Here is a 20,357-nt window from a genome sequence, read left to right as displayed (position 1 = left end):
GTGGTGCTTGCTGCGAGTATAAGGAGCTCATGCAAATAAGTCCAGCCATCTTTCGGTAATCCACTTTTTCTTTCTTTCGAGTTTGGACACCTTCATGCATACTTTCAATTATTTGAGATTATGGATGGTTTTTCTGAATTTTACTTGGAATATTCTGTCCATCATCTACTGCATCATCATCATTATTCGTTTCGTCCGCAGCTTCAGTGACTTCAGTGTCAGGTGTTGTGTCAGATGTTGCAACATCTGGGGCAACATCTGCATTTTCCAGTGATATTGGAATTTCCAGAAACTCATCCACATCATCTTCAGCTGTTTTCTTCTTCAAATCTGCACAGTCATCAAAAACAGCATTAATAGATTCCATAATAGTCCTAGTTCGTAAATTAAACATGCGGTAAGCTCGACTATTAGTTGCATATCCCAAAAACAAACACTTATCACTCTTTGAATCAAATTTTGCAAGTTTATTCCTGTCATTCAAAACATAGCACACACAACCAAAAACATGAAAATATTTAAGGTTAGGCTTCTTTCCCATAATTATCTCATACGATGTTATAGTCGAACCACTTCTCAAATACACCCTATTTGAAATGTGGCAAGCGGTGTTAAGGGCTTCTGCCCAAAAATGCTTTGAAATACACTTTGAAGTCAACATCACCCTTGCCATTTCTTGAAGTGTTCTATTCTTACATTCGGCTATCCTATTTTGGTGTGGTTTCTTTGGAGCATAAAATTCATGTGAAATACCTTTCTTGTCACAAAAAGATGAGAATGAGGAGTTTTCAAATTCCTTACCATGGTCGGTCCTTAGCCTTGTCACCTTCAAATTATGAAAGTTTGTAATCCTTGTGACCAATTTTTTAAATACATTGAAAGTGTCTGATTTCTCCCTAATGAAACTTATCCATGAAAACTGTGAGAAATCATCAACACAAACAAATGAATACTTCTTACCTCCAAAACTTTCCACTTCCACAGGACCCATAAGATTCATGTGTAGCAATTCGAGGCAACATGTTGTCTCAAAGTGGGGCAACATGTGATGTGACACGCGAGTTTGCTTACCCTTTTGACAGTCTCCACAAACATATGGTGTACTAGATGATAGGTTAGGCATACCTCGTACAGCATCGTACTTACTCAAATTCTTCATGGTTTTGAAACTAGCATGTCCAAGTTTTTGATGCCATAGGTCGAGTTCACTAACTTCTGCATGTTTGCATGAAAGCTCTTCACCTATTTGGTAGAAATTGTCCGAAGACCTTGTACCTGTCATAATGCACAAGTTAGTTTCATCAAAAACTTCACAAGTATGTTTATCAAACTTGACAAGCAAATTATCATCACACAATTGGCTTATGCTTATCAAATTTGAATTTAATCCTTCGACATGAAGCACATTGTGGAGCTTTGGCAGTCTTTCAACATTCAAAGTACCCTTTCCAACAATTTTTCCTTTAGCTCCCCCTCCATATGTTACTCTACCACATTTTTGTTCAACATAATCAATGAGATGTTCTCTTGAACCTGTCATGTGGCGTGAGCTTCCACTATCAAAGTACCAATGACCTGCAGTGTTAGTTTTCAATGACGTATAGACAACATTACAGTGAGTTTTTAACTTTGGTACCCAAATTTGTCTTACTGTAGGTCGATGGTGGGAGGTGTTGCGGAAAGTGTTGGACAACATTCGGGGCAACATCTGGCTCGACTTTTGATTCATGCGATCATCCCTGAGTTTAAAACAGTAGGGCCTGATATGACCAGGCTTAAAGCAGTAATGACATATATACCTGCGTTTTCGTTTCTTAGAAATTAGTGCAGCAGGTTGTCTTTTTGATGAAGAGCTTTTGATTGGTGACTTGGACTGTGGTTGTGGAGATGTATCATCCTTTCCCTTCACAAAGATAGTCGACTTGGAAGATTCACCAATCTCAAACACACTGTCTTTGAAGCCTAAGCCTTTCTTCTCATCTCTTCCCATCAAAAGTATGGATTCAAGCTTGGATGTGCTTGAATTGAATTTGGACAAAGTTTCTGTTGCCTTTTGAAGATCTTCTTTGGTCTTACCAAGTTCCAAATCCTTTTTGCTCAAAAGTACTTCAAGTTTGGCAACTACGGCTTTTAGTTCAACGTTTTCTTTCGCCATTGATTTCAGTTCGGCATTTTCTTTCATGAGATTTGAGTTCAACTTGTTTCTCTTGGTCCAATCTTCAAACAGCTCTTCATAAAGCTTTTGCACACTCTCAAGAGTGAGTTCTTCATATTCAGTCTCTGATCCATCATCCCCACTTAAATTTCCAGAAGTTGTGGAGTTCAAACATACTGAATTTTTGCAGATGTTGCGGCCAGGTGTGGCAACACCGAGGGCAACACCTAAAGGATTCACTTGCAACCAGCGTTTTTCTTCAATCCTTGGTCGAAACTGTTGTTGGACATGAGGTTTAGGAGCTGGTGGTCGAAGTGCTCCGTTTGCAAGTGATGTGTCCATTAAATATTTCTGTCAAAACAAAATAAAAACCAGAATCAGCACTTAGTATATCAAGAGTTGGCTCTGATACCACTTGTTAGGATTATTTCGTCGGACAGATATCAAAGGATAATGTAAATATCAGAATAAGATTAAAAAACAGTAAATTTGTGTTTTATCAGAATTAGGTGTTGTGCCAGATGTTACGACATCTCGGACAACATCTACATGCAGCGGAAACTTAACTTTTATAACACAAATTGACTTGAAATAAATAGATGGACGATATTAAATATGCACAAGTATAAATACTTGTGTGGTGCCTTATGGCAAAAATTAATCACTAGAAAACCAAACCGTTTAAAAAAACCTACCACTAGTGATTTTCACAAAAATCAATTTCCTCAACACTTTGAGAAAATAAAGCTTTCTAAAAACTACCAAAAATATTAAAACGTAAATAAGAAAGCAAAACTTGATCCCGGAAAACACGATCAATTAGATGTAATCTTCAGTCAACATCGTTACGGATATTGTCTGTAGATGTTGGCAACATTCAGCGCAACTCGGGATTTCTGCACTCTGCAAAACACAGCACGTCTCTTGAATATGTTTTTCTCTGAACGTGAACAGGTGAGTGAATATGTGATCGAGGAAGAGAGACCACCACGAAAATCTCCCACGAAAAACTCTTCCACAAAAACACTCTCACAAAACTCACACAAAAAATCTCCACAAAAATTTTCTCCAAGTAAAAAAACTCCTCCACTAAAAACCTCTGAATTTTTCTCTTCTCTATTCTTTCTTTACTCTTCTCTGTATTCTCTCTCTATTCACCCCACATCACCTCACGTTGATCAACTCTTATTTATAACTTTCATCTCATAATAAAATCTACAAAATAAAGAAATCAAGAGTTAAACCAATAATATCATATCTTCAAGATATTTATCATAAATATAATATCTAGAAAATATTAATCACAAAGATAATATCTAGAAAGGTAAAACTCAATATTTTACATAATCTTATCAATATGAAATTAGATTTAAGGAAGATATTACATCACAATAAAATCTTGACATAATTATCTAGAAAGGCAAAACCACAATTAAATATTATACTCAATCAAATCTACAAGGAAAAGATAATATTAGGGAAATCATTTAAGATAAGAAATTGTATCAATTAAATAAGGAAAATATATTTCCCTTCACATGTATTTAAACAAAAAGAAACTGAAAACTACCTGTGCATGGCTGGATCGAAAAATCTTCATACATATACATACACACGATAGTATAAGACATGGATGATGCAAAAATAATGGTACAAATGTGTGCCTTGACGACGTAGACGCGAAAGGATTGAAGAAAGAGTGCCAGAGAATAATATTCCTTCAAGTATGGAGCTTGGCCGTGGCCTCCTAGGTGGGTTTTTGCTGAAAACGAGAGTGGGGAAATCTGAATGGGGTGTCGGCTGTTGGGGAGGGATTAGGTTTAGGTTAATGAGTGTTTAAGGAATATTTAAATGATTAATTAGTAGATAATGGCCCTAATTGTTTAATTAAAGATTTAAAAAGATAATTAAGCCCAATAAGTCTAAAAGTGGGCCCAATTTATCCAAACGTACTCTCGAAAAATATTTCGTGTTGGAAAAATTTTGAAAATATTAGTCGAACCATTAAAAAGTCTCCCGATTCGATAAAATTAGCGTACCGATAAAAATAAAAATCATACGGGTAAAAATACCCAAAAATTCCCATTTTTTTTAATACACTTAAAAACGCTCTCGCTTAATTTATAAAAATAAATCGTGTAATAAAATAATTTTCCTGAAAATTCTCCGGTCTCCGATCCTCGTTTGAACGTGAAATGCATCTAGAAATCCTAATGCGTGAACTTTTAAAATTTCATGAATTAAATTCTATCATGCATGAATTATGCATAAAATGCATAAAAATAATTAAACATAAATTGATGGAATAAACATGCTAAATTACCACTTCTTAAATAAGTCTTTATTAACTTATCTCAATACTCCATCTCCAGTCCGGCCTCACTTATTTAATTGAAAAGGTAACAATTAAACTACTGCGTAAAATAAATAAATTTAAAGAAAAGAATTTAAATACTCATACGATAAAAATCATTTTAATTTTTAAATACTAGAATTATGCATGGTTTATACGCAGTCCAATTTACGGGTTCTACACTTACAAAGTCAGTTGGAATTATCAACCTTATGCACCAGTATGTTTTATTGCCTCAAAATATTCTAAAAACTGGTTGTGGCATAAGAGATTAAACCACCTGAATTTCAAGTCTATTGCATATTTGAGTAACCACGATCTTGTTACTGGGCTTCCCAAAATGGATTTTATCAAAGACAAAATTTGCTCAGCATGTCAGTTTGGTAAACAAATCAAATCTTCTTTGAAGAACAAGGGTCGTAATTCTTATTCCCGATGCTTAGAGCTGTTACATATGGATCTATTTGGTCCAATACCAGTCATAAGCTTAGGGGGAATGAGATACACATTGGTGGTTGTAGATGATTTTTCAAGATTCACTTGGGTTATATTTCTCAAGTCCAAAGACCAAACTGCTGCTCAACTGATTAAGCTTTTCAAAAGACTATTAAATGAAAAATCAGTTGGAATTGATAGAATCAGATCTGATCGAGGAACTGAGTTTATCAATCAAATTCTTTCAAATTATTTAGAGAATGCCAGAATTAAGCATGAGCTCTCAGCAGCTAGAACTCCTCAGCAAAATGGTGTAGCTGAAAGGAGAAATCGGACCCTTAAAGAGGCTGCTAGAACAATGCTTGCTGATTCTGGTATCTCTCAAAGGTTTTGGGCAGAAGCAGTGAACACTACGTGTTACACTCAAAACAGATCAATGATTAATAAGAATCATATGAAAACACCTTATGAGATCTGGCATGGAAGAAAAAGTGTGGTTTCCTACTTCAAAATATTCGACTGCGGATGTTTTATACTTGTCAATGGTAAACTCATTTAAAAGCCTTTGATGCTAAATCTGCAGAGGGAATATTTCTTGGTTATTCTTCAGTGAGTAAAGCGTATAGAGTCTTCAACAAAAATACTTTAAATGTTGAGGAATCTATTCATGTTGTTTTTGATGAAAATGTACTAACTGATAAGCCAACTGATCAATTTGAGCTAGCTGATAGATTTACAGATATAAGCTTGGATGATGATGATGAAGAAGAAACCCATATCAATCAAAGCAATCTCCAAACACCTGAACCGGAAGTATTGGATCAACCAGAAGAACCAGAAGCTGTTCCAAATGATCAGTTAATAGAGCAACCAAATGACACTCAGTTACCAACTGAAACTGCTCCAACTTAAACTGAAAATGTTCAGTTACCCACAGAAGCAGTTGCTGATTCAGAAGCAATAAATGCTTAACTCAGGTGGAAGAAATCACATCCTCCAGAGTTGGTAATAGGTAAACCATCTGATCCAGTAAGAACAAGAAATCAGATGCTCAATCTATTTATTCATTCAGCTTTCGTATCACAACTAGAACCCAAAAAGACTGATGAAGCTCTTGCTGATCCAAACTGAATAAATGCAATGCAAGAAGAGCTAAATCAGTTTATCCATAACAATGTCTGGAACTTAGTTCCAAGACCAATTTCGAAAACTGTTATAGGCACAAAATGGGTGTACAGGAACAAACTGAACAAAGATGGTTCAATTGTGCGTAACAAAGCAAGGCTAGTGGCACAAGGCTATAGGCTGGAAGAAGGAATTGATTATGATGAGACATATGCACCAGTTGCAAGACTGGAGGCAATCAGGATATTCCTTGCCTATGCTTCATTCAAAAACTTCAAAGTCTATCAAATAGATGTGAAGAGTGCATTTCTGAATGGCCAGTTGCAGGAAGAAGTCTACGTTGAACAACCTCCAGGTTTTATCAATCATTACCTTCCTGATCATGTATATAATTTGAACAAAGCCTTATATGTTCTTAAACAAGCTCCAAGAGCTTGGTACGAAACTCTTTCAAAATTTCTAACTGATCACGATTTTTCTGTTGGATCAGTTGATAAGACCTTGTTCAAATTTTCCAAGAATGATCATATTTTACTCGTTCAAATTTATGTTGATGACATTATTTTTGGGTCAACTAACCCCAAATTATGCGAGAAGTTTGCTAAGTTAATGCAGGATAAGTTCGAAATGAGCATGATGGGTGAACTGACATTCTTCCTTGGTTTACAAGTGAAGCAACTGGATTCAGGAACTTTTATCAGTCAAACTAAATACACTAAGGAATTACTGAAGAAATTTGGTATGGAATCATGTTCAGCTGCAAGCACTCTCATGAGCTCATCAGTTAAATTAGACACTGATCAAGGGGGAATATCAGTTGAGACGACACTTTACAGAGGTTTAATAGGTTCATTATTGTACCTAACTGCTAGTCGTCCTGATATTGTATTTACTGTATGCATGTGTGCTAGATTTCAAGCAAATCCTATGCAATCACATTTTACTGCTGCCAAGCGTATTTTGAAATATCTTAAGGGCACACAAAATGTTGGATTATGGTATTCTAAAGATTCATCTTTCAATTTAGTTGGATATTCAGATGCAGATTATGCAGGATGCAAGCTTGATCGAAAAAGTACAAGTGGATCATGTCAGTTTCTTGGAAACAGACTGATCTCTTGGTTCAGTAAGAAGCAAACATCCATAGCAACTTCCACAACTGAAGCAGAATATCTTGCTGCTGGAAGCTGCTGTGCTCAACTGCTCTGGATTCAGCAGCAACTGAAAGATTATGGTGTTGATACAAAGGAATCTCCTATATTCTGTGACAACACAAGCACAATTGCTATTACCTATAATCTAGTTCTTCACTCCATGACTAAGCACATAGATGTCAGACATCACTTCATCAGAGATCATGCCCTGAAGAAGAACATCAGATTGGAATACGTATCAACTGAGCAGCAAGCGGCTGATATCTTCACCAAACCACTGACTGAGACTAAGTTTTCTCATTTTCGCAATATACTTGGATTAATTGATTTATCCTAATCAGTTGTTATTGCTATTTCTTTATTGTTTTCACTGATTATTCAGTGAGTTGTTTATTCATATGACTTTTAACTAATATCAGTTCTTTCTGAGCAGTTAGTTTGTTAAGCTTCTTTTGCTTCAACTGATGACAGTATATCTTCTATCAGTTAGCGTTTCATCAGCTCATATGTTTGTATAGTATCTCACAAAACTCATTACGTGCAGGAACAAGAAAAACGACGTTAAAACAAAATAAACATTTTATTTAACCATAAATATTGGCCAGGACTACATTTTCATACTTTTCTTCTACATCAGCTATCCACATCCTCAACCAAATAGCTAGAGCTGAGGAAGATGTCTTGCAGAAGCTGTGCGAAGAAGCTATGCGATTAAGAGTCTCCAACTCCTTTCGAAGCATCAGCTGGTAGAGATGACCATCTTTGAAGACGTCCACCCCCGCAGAAATGTTTAAGTGCTCCCGCACTTCTCTCAGCTGTGCCATCCGTTTGAAGGTGGTAGTCTTTCCAGAGTTGTACAGGAGCTCAAGCTCCTGTAACTCTTCCCAGTAGGGAAGACTAGCATAGAAGGCCTCGTCTTCAATGGCTGATTTTCTGGCCTGCAGAGAGAATGGAGAAACGTTTGAGCTACTTGCACATTCCATTTTTTTATTATCTGCTGATATACTTGTGACTAACTCTTTAACTCTTATTTATAGACCAGGTCGAGGAAGATGAAAGGACAATTTTTTTTATGACGATTACACTACCAAGCATCGGGATTTCTTTAATTAATCTTGCTTATATTATCATCATTTTCTTTAATGCATTTATTAAGGGGGAATATTGGTTTTTAAGAGGTTAACTTAGAAGACAATTGATTAGTCAGCTCTCAACTGAAAGGACACAGTCTGACAACTGATCGTTCAGTTGAGCGTCTCACTAATCTTCTCATATAAGTTAACTAATTAAACCTATTATATTCAAAATCAAGCGACGTGACTGTCTTTCAAGCATTAAATGCTGTTATCAGTAAATGATTAGTGTCAACGTGGACACCTTTGAAACCGTTCAAATACACACGCATTTGGCACATGTACACACGTTGTAATTCAGAATTTCTATGGACTGACACGTGTCCAGAATTTGAATAGTCACGTACATATGTACCATTTCCCGCTTCATTTCAGTTTTATTTTGCGTTTATCCACAGATTTTTGAAATCAAGAAGAAGTTTCATCCTTCAACTTTTCTTTCAGGAATTCAATCAGTTCGAAATGGCAACTAAAATTCCCGCTTATATGCTAAATGCTATGGCTATCAATTTTGGGTCAATCCTATCTTTCGGTGATGATGATGTCAAGAAAGTTTTTCAAAAACTTGAGACTGCTGGATTAAGGACGTTTTTGGTTACATCATCTCAAGAAATCTACCCAAAAGAACTTCAGTATTTCTATTCCACCGGTAAGGTCGAATCTGATGGCAACATAATTTCCTCTGTCAATAATCAGTCTCTGACCATCTCTGAAGACTCTTTTGGAGAAATTTTCTCTCTACCTTCTGATGGATTGGCACAACTCTCGGATGTTAAGGCGTTTGATATTGAAGAGATGCAAACCGCACTCTCTGCTGATGGACGGAAGATCAAAGTTTCCGATCCAAAGAAAGAACTGAAGTATGAAGTTCAGTTACTTGCTGATGTTGTAGACAAAGGGCTTTTGGCAAAAGCTGGATCATTTGCTGTCCTTACTTTGGAGAAATTTAAAGCCATCTCTGTTATTATGGCGGATAGTCAATTCAACTGGAAGCACCTTATATTTAATGTTCTGAAGAATATGTTTCTGTCTTCTAAACAATCCAAGGGATTTGCTGTGCAACTTAGTTATCTGCTGAAATTGAAAGGATTAGTGGCTGATGACTCAGAAAGATCATCTAGGTTTAAAGTTTTTAATGCGAAGAACACTAAGCCACTGAGAACCAAACTGGACATTTCTCCTGCTCAGTTTATCAAGATCAAACAGGAGATTGGGACTGATAAAGCAGCCCCAAAATCAGTGAAGAAGGCCAAAACTTTGGCTCAACTAAAAGTGGCTAAGAGGAAATTAATTTTGAGTACTTCTGACTCAGAGAAAACTCCATCTCCTCAGATTGCCAAGAAACCAAGAACCCAAAGGGTTAAATCAACAACTACCGAGGTATCCATTCCTACTGATACAATTCTTTCTTCAGATGCTCAGCAACCAATAGAAGCAGTTCCTTTGAAAATCATTCCACCAGAAGCTTCAGTTGGTGCCAAAAAGAAATCAGTTAGGACCAAAGCGCCTCTGATTCAAATCACTCGCCCTGCCACTGTGGCACCTGCTCGACCCAAAGGGATAAAATTTATAGAGGTGGTGGAATCAACTCGAACGGGATTGGAAATCCCTCACATTCTGAGCACTGATAAAGGCAAGGGTAAGTTGATTGAAGAGCCCAGACCTTCCAATGCCATTCAGACACACATTGACCTTGTTTGGGCAAAGGTTAATAGTTATGCAGCTTCAAAAATTCAGTCCTATGATGCTTGAACAGCCTTTCGCACACAAATTTTTGCCAAGCAACTGAAGAAGAAATCTCAGCTAAACACCTTCATCAAATTGGAAGCTTATATTCTAAAAATGGTGAAAGCTGCCACAATTGCTCAGGCAATGGAAAGGAAATCTTATTTGTTTGATCAGGTGAGAGCAAAGAAGTTGGCTCAAATTGTCAGCAAATTGAAAGACAACTACGTTCCAACAAATCCTACTGCATTTGCTGATCAAGCAGTAATTACTCAGCTTGATACCGATTTGCTTGGGTAAATTCAGATCAAATTTTGGGAAATGGATCAGGAGTTGGTTCTTCATCAAGGAAATTCAGATACTGATGAAGAGGATATAGTTGAAAAACCATCCTCAGAACAGGCTTTGGTTCCAACTGAAAAGTCAGTTCAGGAAATGCCTCAAGCATCTTCTGCTGAACAGCAACTGTACACTGAAGCCGAGCTTTATTTTGCAAACATTGAGGAAATTATCCAAGCAGTGGTGCAGGATACTAAATTGAGAGACTCTATGTCTAATCCAGTTGATCATTCTGCTGATCCAATCCATCCAGAGGTCACCATTTCTTCAGAAGAACCAGTTCAGCAAGATCCAGTTGCTGACCAAGCTATTTCGACTGATGTGCCGATTGATTCTCAAGTTCATTCTTTAGAGGAACCAGTTTTGGTTTCATCACCATCTGCCATTCATCTAGCCAGTTCTTCTTCCGATCAGAATCCACCCTCACCGCCTCTAGTCCAAGGAGAAATTATTGTAACTGATGTTCCAATTCAGAATGTTGCTGATACAGTTTCAACTGAACAAGCTTTAGTCATTTCTGAACAGGCAACAAGAGAACCAGGAACATCTCATCAGTCTCCTCCTCCATCTTCATCAAATATTGATCTTATTTTTGAAGAAGTTCAGCATATGCAGGAAAGTATGCAACAAATAATCACTGCCATATCGAAGATTCAGAACACTCAGCTGTCACACACTCTGAAGTTGGACTCTTCCCATCAGTTCAACTTAGAAAAACTAAACGACATACAAGCAGCTGTTACCTCTCTGACTTTTGCAGTTGAAGATATACAGAAAAACAGAGGGATATTTTCCAGTCTCACTGCCACTCAAGACTCTATCAACAAACGAGTCGACAGTGTAGAATCTCTTGTTTCAAGAAAAATCGACTTGCTTCAAGTTGCAATGACTACTGCTATCAGCAATATTTCCGACTCTGTCCATCTCCTTTCTATTGATGTTAGAAAATTATCTTCTAAGATGGAGCTTTTTGACAAAAAAGGGGAAGAGACTTAAACTGATTTTAGAAAAGCAGAAGTAATCTTAAATTCTTGTATCTATGAAGAATATGAGTTCAGTTGAATATACATCTTATTTTATCTACAAGAGTTCAGTTACTCAGTTATATTTTATTCTTAGTTTTGTCAAACACCGTAAAGGGGGAAATTGTTGAAAACTTAATTCCAGTGTTTTGACAAAAAGACTTACCAACTGAACTAAGCAACTGAACTGATCATCAACTGAACACGTCATCTGCTGAACTCAGTCAACTGTTCGATACAACAGAAGTTCACTCTCGGCAACTGATTCTCTCCCAGCTGATCTCTCAGCTGTACACGTCATCAGTTGAAAGCGACAACAGACAAAATAGTACATATACCTGCAACTAGTAGTGGAACGCCGCATTGCAGAATGAACAGTGTACGACTGTCAGAATATATCGACGTGGCAATCAACGGTTAGAATATTCAAACATTCTTTAATGTTACCGTTGAGAGGAGAGCCGATAAATAGTCGAAGGCAGCAAATGAAGACGACCCCGACTTTCAGTTATCCTATTCTACTTGCTGTTACGCTGCAGAAATATTTACTCGCAATCAAAAATCAAAGCTCACGCTTATCAGTCATATCAGTAGTATTCAAGACTACATTCTCGAGCTTATATAGCACTTTGTAATCTTTAATATATTTTCTAAGTTGTGCTAAGATCAGTTACGATCTATAAAAGTGTTGTATGCTAAGAGTTTCAGTTTTGGCAAAGTGATAAGTCCAAACTGAAGTGGGTCAGTACAGTGTCGTGTATTTGATCAAAGTCTTTTAGTGGATATCCTATCTTCGTGATAGAAGGGGTGACGTAGGAGTTATTCAATTCTCCGAACATCCAGAAACAAATTGTGGTGTCATTACTTCAATTACCATTTTCAGTTAGATACTCTATCTTTCAGTCAGTTAGTTTTCCGCAACTGTTTTATTCAGTTTAACTGATTGTTATTGACCGACGGGATATTCAGTTTCAGTTTGTAACAAAACTGAATTTATATTGTCGAATAATATTTTAAATTCGAGCAGTGTTTATTCAACAACCCCTTCTAAACACTCTTTATTCGATTAACCGATCCTATCAAGTAGTGATCCCTTAAATTACAACACATTGTTTAACCGTGTGTGTCTCTCTGATTTTTAAAATTTTCTAGAATTCACTTGTATATAGTAGAGTTGTGTAGAATAATGTGATAGAAATCTCTGGAACCTTGTGCATGGTTGAACCTTCTTGAGAGTTGATCTTCACCGTTAGATCAAATAAATCTTAGCCGTTCATTGTAGGAAGCCACTAATATAAATATAGTGAATCCATCATTGTAAATCATCAAGTTTCGAGCCGTACTACTTTCTCTTTCAAAGTTCTCTTGAATCACTCTTGCTCAAGTCACTTGCACATAAGCACGACATAATAGATTGCTTTGCTAGCATTCGCAAGGGAGAAATCAAGGAGCAAGGTCGCATGAGTACATAGAATGGCTAAGTTCGTGACAATCATAACTCTTGATCACATGAGAGATGAGTGCGTATGAAATTTCTTTTATGGTCATTAACTACAAATATGAACACACACTTCCTTGTGCATAATATTCAACCTCAGCTCCAAGAACCAGAGGAAGTTACCGTGAAACTCACATTAGTGTCATACTATATAAGTATAAATCTAATCTATATCTATATATCTTTATCATTTAATTAATCAAATAATACACATATAGTTTGTCTTTCTTCATAAATTAATGTACTAAATTAATTTAAGAATATATAAAAATAAATCAAATCTAAATCTATATAATTATACATATAAATATAAATTCATGTCATTCTCTTTATTAAATTAAATAATAAAAAATATTATTTTGTTTTTTTTTTTTTGTATTGTCTTTATTAATTAATGGATTTTAATTATTAATTCAAGAATATATAATTACAAATAAAAATAAAAATATAAATCTATATAAATCTTGGTGTATTTAAAATTGAAATTTTTGCATTTAACTTCATTGTGTTTAATATTTGTCACATATCTCTCTTATCAAGTACAAAAATAATAACATGCAAGTGAGTTAAATGTCAAATGCATTAAATACAGAAGATATGAGTTCAAAGAACCCCATTTGAAATCTACCACATTTGTTATTGAAATTGCGTAAGTTGAAAAAAAGGATCTAAGAAGTCCAAGAATTTTAAGTCTATCGATACAAGCACAATAACAAATATTGAGTATTATGTTGCCTAGGTAGGTATATTGCACCGGAGTTAATGAACTTTAGTGAGCACAAAGAGTGATGTTTACAGTTTTGGAGTTCTTGTAATGGAGATTGTATCCGGGAAGACTTCGACATATTCGACTTTAGAGGATATAGAGGTTAACCTCATCCTGATTTTATAAGTGAAAAATCAAATTTCTTGAATTTAACAACTTCGGTTCTCGCCAGAATATTTGATGGATTGGATAAAATCCAAGGTGTAAGACCAAAAATACAATCTCGTCTTCGATCCTATGTTGCCTGAACCCTCACCAATGAAGGAACTCAAACGAATTCTTCTCATTGCTTTCGGTGCGTAGATTTTGAAGCCGAAAATAGGCCTAAAATGGGAGAGATTATCCATATGCTAGAGCCTTGTGACTTATTGCTCAATGATGTAAGTATGCTTCATTCATCGAATGTTATGAGTTGTGACATGCTATGCATGTGATCAATAAAAATGAAATATATATTTAAATTTTAAATTAAAATATTCAATTTTTAAAATTGAAATGATTTCTAAAATATGAAATTAAGTTGTTAAATAACATTTTTGGAATTAAAGGTTTCACTAATATATCAAAAGTTGGTTCATATATAGTTATTTAATATAGTGGTTTAACTTTAATTAATAGTATATATTTTTATGAAACCCTCGCTTATTATCTCGGTACGGTACATCCTTAATTTGGTAACTAAGGACTTGCAATTATGTCAAAAAAAAAATTTAAATTGTCATATTTGAAATTTCGAAAAATGTAATATTTAATTTTTCGCCTAAAGATGATAGGGGTGTAAGTTTGGTGGTGAAATGAAACATTTAGATCAACATCACAAAATATTAATTATATGTGTTTCTTCCAGGAACGTGTGGTAAAGAGACAGACATCTACGCATATCTCCTCCAATGAAGATCACTTTTGAAATTATGATAGATTTTAAATTTCGTTTTATAAAATACATGTCAATTTAAATTTTAGAATAAATCTTAAATTGAAATTTTCCAAAACTCTCACGCACCCTTTTATTTGATCATGTATTTTCAGTTTTACCATCAATTAAATATTTTTATAGCTTTAAACCTTTTGGAAAATATATTTATATACCTTTGGTTTATTTGGAGTTTATATTTATATATAAGTCCACTAAATTAATTGTTTGGAATATTATTTTCGAACCATGACTTTGAATTTCTTCAATAAATCTATTTTCTTTTTTTAGGCCATAAAAACTATTTTCGAACTCATTTTGCAAATCTAGATATTATTTTAAACGTAATACTTCAATCCAGATGCAATGTACTCGAAAAGAAAATAAAATTTAAAAGTAAATGAGACAGGACGTGAAAAGTTAAAGAAATATAAATTGAAGAGAAATTAATTTAATTAACTAGCTAGTAAATCTTTGAGCGTTTTTTAGGGTCATCGACAACGGTTTTATGAACTATTGTCTATCAACGTGTTTTTTTGGACAATCGACAACGATTTTAGAAAATCTTTTTTTTTTGACAAACAACAACGGTTTTACTAAATTGTTGGTCTAAAACCGTCGCCAAATTTAGCTACGGTTTATTAAACCCGTCGCATTTTTAAAATTAGCGTTGGTTTTAATTTAGCGACGGTTGTAATCAAAACCATCGCATATTTTGAATTAGCGATGGTTTATCGAAACCCTTTGCTAAAATTTTAAATTAACGACGGTTTAACTAACCGTCCCTAAAATCGACACGTTTTGAATCGTCGCTCGGTGTTTGACTTTAGCGACGGTTTATAAAATTACCGTCGCTATTACGGTTAATAAATAATTGTCGCAACTTGTGTATAAATACCAGCCTTCCCGCTCCATTTTCTTACACACTACTTCACAACACTTAAAATTTTTCTCTTACACGATTTTAATTTTCATTTAGGGTAAGTTTTTTAACTCCAATTTATTGTAAATTTTTAATGTTAATTAAAATCGTGAATGATGTTAAATTTATTAAATTATTAAAATTAATTTTTTTTAATTTTACTGAAACAATTAGCGACGGACATAACCGTCGCTAAAATTAGCGATGGATTTTATGGAGAATCCGTCGCTAAATTAGCGACGGTTTATGCGATGGAAATCATATGAGTAACCGTCGCAATTAGCGACGGAAATAGTAAGAAAAACCGTTGCTAATTGACCTTTAACAACTATTTTTCGGTGTTACAACGGTATTTCTCCGTCGTCTTTAGACGTCTACGACAACGGTTTTTCACTATTTTATTCGAGCGCACTATTTAACCACATGGCCTTCAAAAACGGTTTTCAAGATCTACGACAACGGTTTTTCACCGTCATCTTTAAACGTCTACGACAACGATTTTTCACTGTTGTCTTTGTGTGCACCCTTTAACCACAGTACCTTTAATAACGATTTTACAAGACCTACGACATAGGTTAAAAACCGTTGTCGTGGGCCTTTTGTGTAGTGTAGGAAATGTTTAGTACATGAATATATACACATAGGCTATGTTTGGTGTGGGTGATAAGGAAATGATAGATTCTTAGTCACATGTTTGTCTCATTTTTTATGGGCCCAATTAATCAAGAAGCTCGTGATTAAAAAAACCTATGTGATTGATAAGGCAACCCATTGGTTTGAGAGGATTGTCAATCTCAATCCTAAAACATACCATAAATTTCAATTTTATCCTTTCGTCTTCTCTTGATTGCTAATCACCATAAAATATTTTTCATTTATGTTTATTTTATAAGTTCATGCGTTATACATAATCTTAACTAATATATTTGTATTTAAAATTTTATTAATTATTATTTTAAAAAATAATAATTCGATAAATATAAGCTAAAAACTAGGAAATAAATATATGAAACAGCTAGTTCGGATACTTTAAAGTGAATTTAATGGAAAATAAATTACATAATTTGAAAAAAATATTATTATATTAGTGGTGAATATTGGATCAATTAGTTTAGGGTATTTTTGTCTCAACAATAAAAAAATGTAAAATTTATCCTACTCGTTAAAATCTTACCAAACAAAACATTCTTTATCACTACATATTATATATCCTTACCTTGAGTTTTGTTATCAATCCAATTAATTATCCTATCCTACACACCAAACATAGCCATAGGAAACAAATTATACATTGACACTTGTATCATGAATTCTGTTGGTTCTCAAAGAATATAATAAACTAACCCATCGTAATAAAATCCCAACAATGAGTCGGTGACATGCTCCCATGTTGTTTGATCAAGGAAAAATGGGTTTATTTCATCCTACCTTGTGAGGCACTGCCCTCATGAGATGATCAAAGGTCTAGATTTAAATACACATACACCCCATGAAGTGATCAAAGTCCCAGATTTAATCACCATGTAAAATCAATGGCTGAGATCCTGTGAGGACACTGCCCCCACAGGTAGCATCTACTCTACCGGAAAAATGCTATATGTACAGTCATGATTACGTACGTGGTTATACATTGATATTACAAAATTATCTCAAATATATTTTTGAAATTGAAGTATATTTGAGGAAGTTTTGTTATCTCAAAAGCATTGTTTAACCGTGTTTGTCTCTCCAATTTGTAAAATTCTCTACAATTCACTTGTATATAGTAGAATTGTGTAGAATAATGTAGATAGAAATATCTGGAACCTTATACATGGTAGAACCTTTTTGAGAGTTGATCTTCACCGTTAGATCAAATAAAATTTAGTCGTTCATTGTAGGAAGTTACTAATATAAATATGGTGAAGCTACCATTTGTAAATCATCAAGTTTTGAGTCATACTACTTTCTCTTTCAAAGTTATCTTGAATCATTCTTGCTCAAATCACTTGCACATAAGCACAACACAATAAGTTTCTTTGCTAGTATTCGCGAGGGCGAAATCAAGGAGCAAGGTCGAACGAGTACATAGAAGGGCTAAGTCTGTGACAATCATAACTCTTGATCAAATGAGAGAGGAGTGCTTATGAAATTTCTTTTATGATCATTAACTACAAATATAAGACATGCACTTCCTTGTGCCCAGCTCCAAGAACTTGAGGAAGTTCTTGAGGAAGTTACCGTGAAACCTACAATATTGTAATATTATATGGTATAGTTTAGTACATTAGATAAGAGAGGAATTGATAAATAATTCTCCTTATCCTACGTTTGGTATCTTTTTAGAAAGATCATGATATTATCATGGGTCAATGATAAAATATCTCTTTTATGAGATGTGATAATTTTAATTTAATGATAAAAAACACAAAAAATGACTTAATTACCTTCAATATATAAAAAACATAAACCTTATATATGATCAAGTTTTAAATTAGTATCACTAGATGATAATTATATAAATGATTTTATAAATCTCTGCTATTAGGTATAAATTAAAATCAAATAAATATTTTTATTTATTTTTATATATTATATAATATGATAATTATATAAATGAACAGGAGATAATTATATAAATGATTTTTATAAATCTCAACAGAATTATTAGTATCACTCGATTAACCTTAACAATTGATATTTGACTTGATTCACAAAATCAATGACTCGATTATCATATTATATAATATATAAAATTAGGTAAAAATAAATAAATCATGCAAACACTGTCGAGGCATAAATAGATAAGAAATATGAACTCAAGCAACAACTTTGAAATTATAAAATTTTTATGATAAGGTTAATTTTGTCATTACAATCTAATATTTAAATTTAATCACTCTTGTAAAAATCATAGCAAATATTAAATATAATATCCTATATATTATTTATCCTTAATTTATCCTTATATTATATATCACAATTTTATCTTATCATGTGAATCAAACTATGTCTATAAATATTAATCTACTATATCCATATATCTTTATCATTGAAATCAATAATATTTATATATAAATATATATATATATATATATATATATATATATATATATATATATATATATACTGGAATTTAATTATTCTTCTTTAATTAATAATGGATTTTAATTATTAATTCAAGAATATATAATTATAAAATATAAATATAAATATAATCTAAATAAAAATCTATACAAATATATATAATCATCTATTTATTTCTCACCTCACTATTTTACGCAGGTACTCTAAGGTATTTCTTTAAAAGTGTAAGTTGATTTGTGTATTCTATTAATTTTGTATTTGTTTTTTAACTATAACATTGCATTGTGCATTGTGTTCTGACTAATATATTTTAATAAATTTTACTTTATTGTATTTAATTATTGCATCCAATATTTTAATCACTACGTCATATAAGTTTTGCAATTAAATTTAATGTAAGGCTCATGGACTTACTCTTTTCATGTCCTGCAATTACAGTCTTCATGATAGCTCATTCGACACTTACTCCCAAAATTCCTCACACCTGGCTAGGGAGTACGTGTCTTCTCAGGTTTCGAATCCAAGAACTCGTCCAGGCCATAAGCACTTGGATTAAAGAAACATTGCGCCAATATGAGCTACCATGAGGACTGTGATTACAAGATTCAAAAAAGATAGGCCCATGGGCCTTACATTTAAGAAAATCACATTCCAAACAATTGTATACAAAATTATTTCCTGAAAAAATTTAATCAGCCATTTTAAAAAATCTTATTTAATAGCATATTGATGGAATAACATCAACAATTGTGGATGGATTGGAGAAATGACAACTACTCAACAAAAATTTTGATAAGAAAAGAACAAACAGTAGAATTAATGAAATATGAAGTGAAAACAAGATAAGAACACACACAAATCATACAAAAGAAATGGCAAAGCAAGTACAACATGAAAATTAAAAGACAACGAGCACTAAGGAAATGACAAACTATTATAAAAGAAACAAAGTTCATCATGTTTCAAAGGAGAAACAATACAAATTCAAGATCTTGAAAGAATTGCTAATTTCATTAAAACAATTATGAAACCTATATAAAATAGTCACATAGAGATGACTCAAAAACTGAAAATTAAAAAAAAAATTGATAATACTTTTTTATATTATGAATTTTCAATAAACGGTGGATCTTTCGATTTCACTCAATTTAAGTGTTTTATGTCCACTTACTCCTCATAAATTATGCCGTTCAACTTTTGTTCACCACGTGCAACGCACGTATTACTTACTAGTAAGTATATATATATATCTCATAAACTTTTAATTTGTTTACTTAAAATATTTAAGTATATATAGGGTCGATGTAATTTATTTTTATCGTATTAATTCTCCTCATATTTCCAGACTATTAAATCATGCAACTCTTTCACGTTTTATTTATAAATTCAAGAGCTAAAATTTGATCATGCCACGAAGATAAACACTTCGTGTAACATAGAAAGAAATCTTATAGGTCGAGTTTGGCCTGTTAATTCATTAATGAGCCTAATTAAAGGGCTGGAGTGAACCTATTAATTGGTCCTAAGTAAAACACATCATGATCATACAACGGCATAGATTGGCGCCGTAATCGATTCGTTACGAACTTGGGAAAGTTTATTTAATGGTCTACATGATTATTTTGTTGCACGTGTGTCGTACATTGACTTATAAAATATATGAAATCCATTCATAAATTAATTATCATATAATATCTATATATTGCAAATAAAAGATTGAATCAGAATTTAAAACAAAACAGGTATAAAAG

General features: G+C 33.5%; 1 protein-coding gene across 1 annotated transcript; it reads right to left on the bottom strand.

The window, feature by feature from the left end:
* Positions 1–50: 50 nt before the first annotated feature.
* On the bottom strand, positions 51–8,046 carry LOC140806757 (uncharacterized). The gene is made up of 3 exons (XM_073163295.1): positions 7,834–8,046; positions 1,126–2,506; positions 51–330 (listed from the first exon to the last, which is right to left on the bottom strand). Exons 1-3 carry the CDS (start codon positions 8,044–8,046, stop codon positions 119–121), a joined length of 1,806 nt encoding a protein of 601 aa, XP_073019396.1. The 3' UTR covers positions 51–118.
* Positions 8,047–20,357: the final 12,311 nt, after the last annotated feature.

This window comes from Primulina eburnea, chromosome 12, assembly GCF_022965805.1.
Source record: "Primulina eburnea isolate SZY01 chromosome 12, ASM2296580v1, whole genome shotgun sequence".
NCBI lineage: Eukaryota > Viridiplantae > Streptophyta > Magnoliopsida > Lamiales > Gesneriaceae > Primulina > Primulina eburnea.
This window is presented reverse-complemented; position numbering and strand designations above follow the sequence as displayed.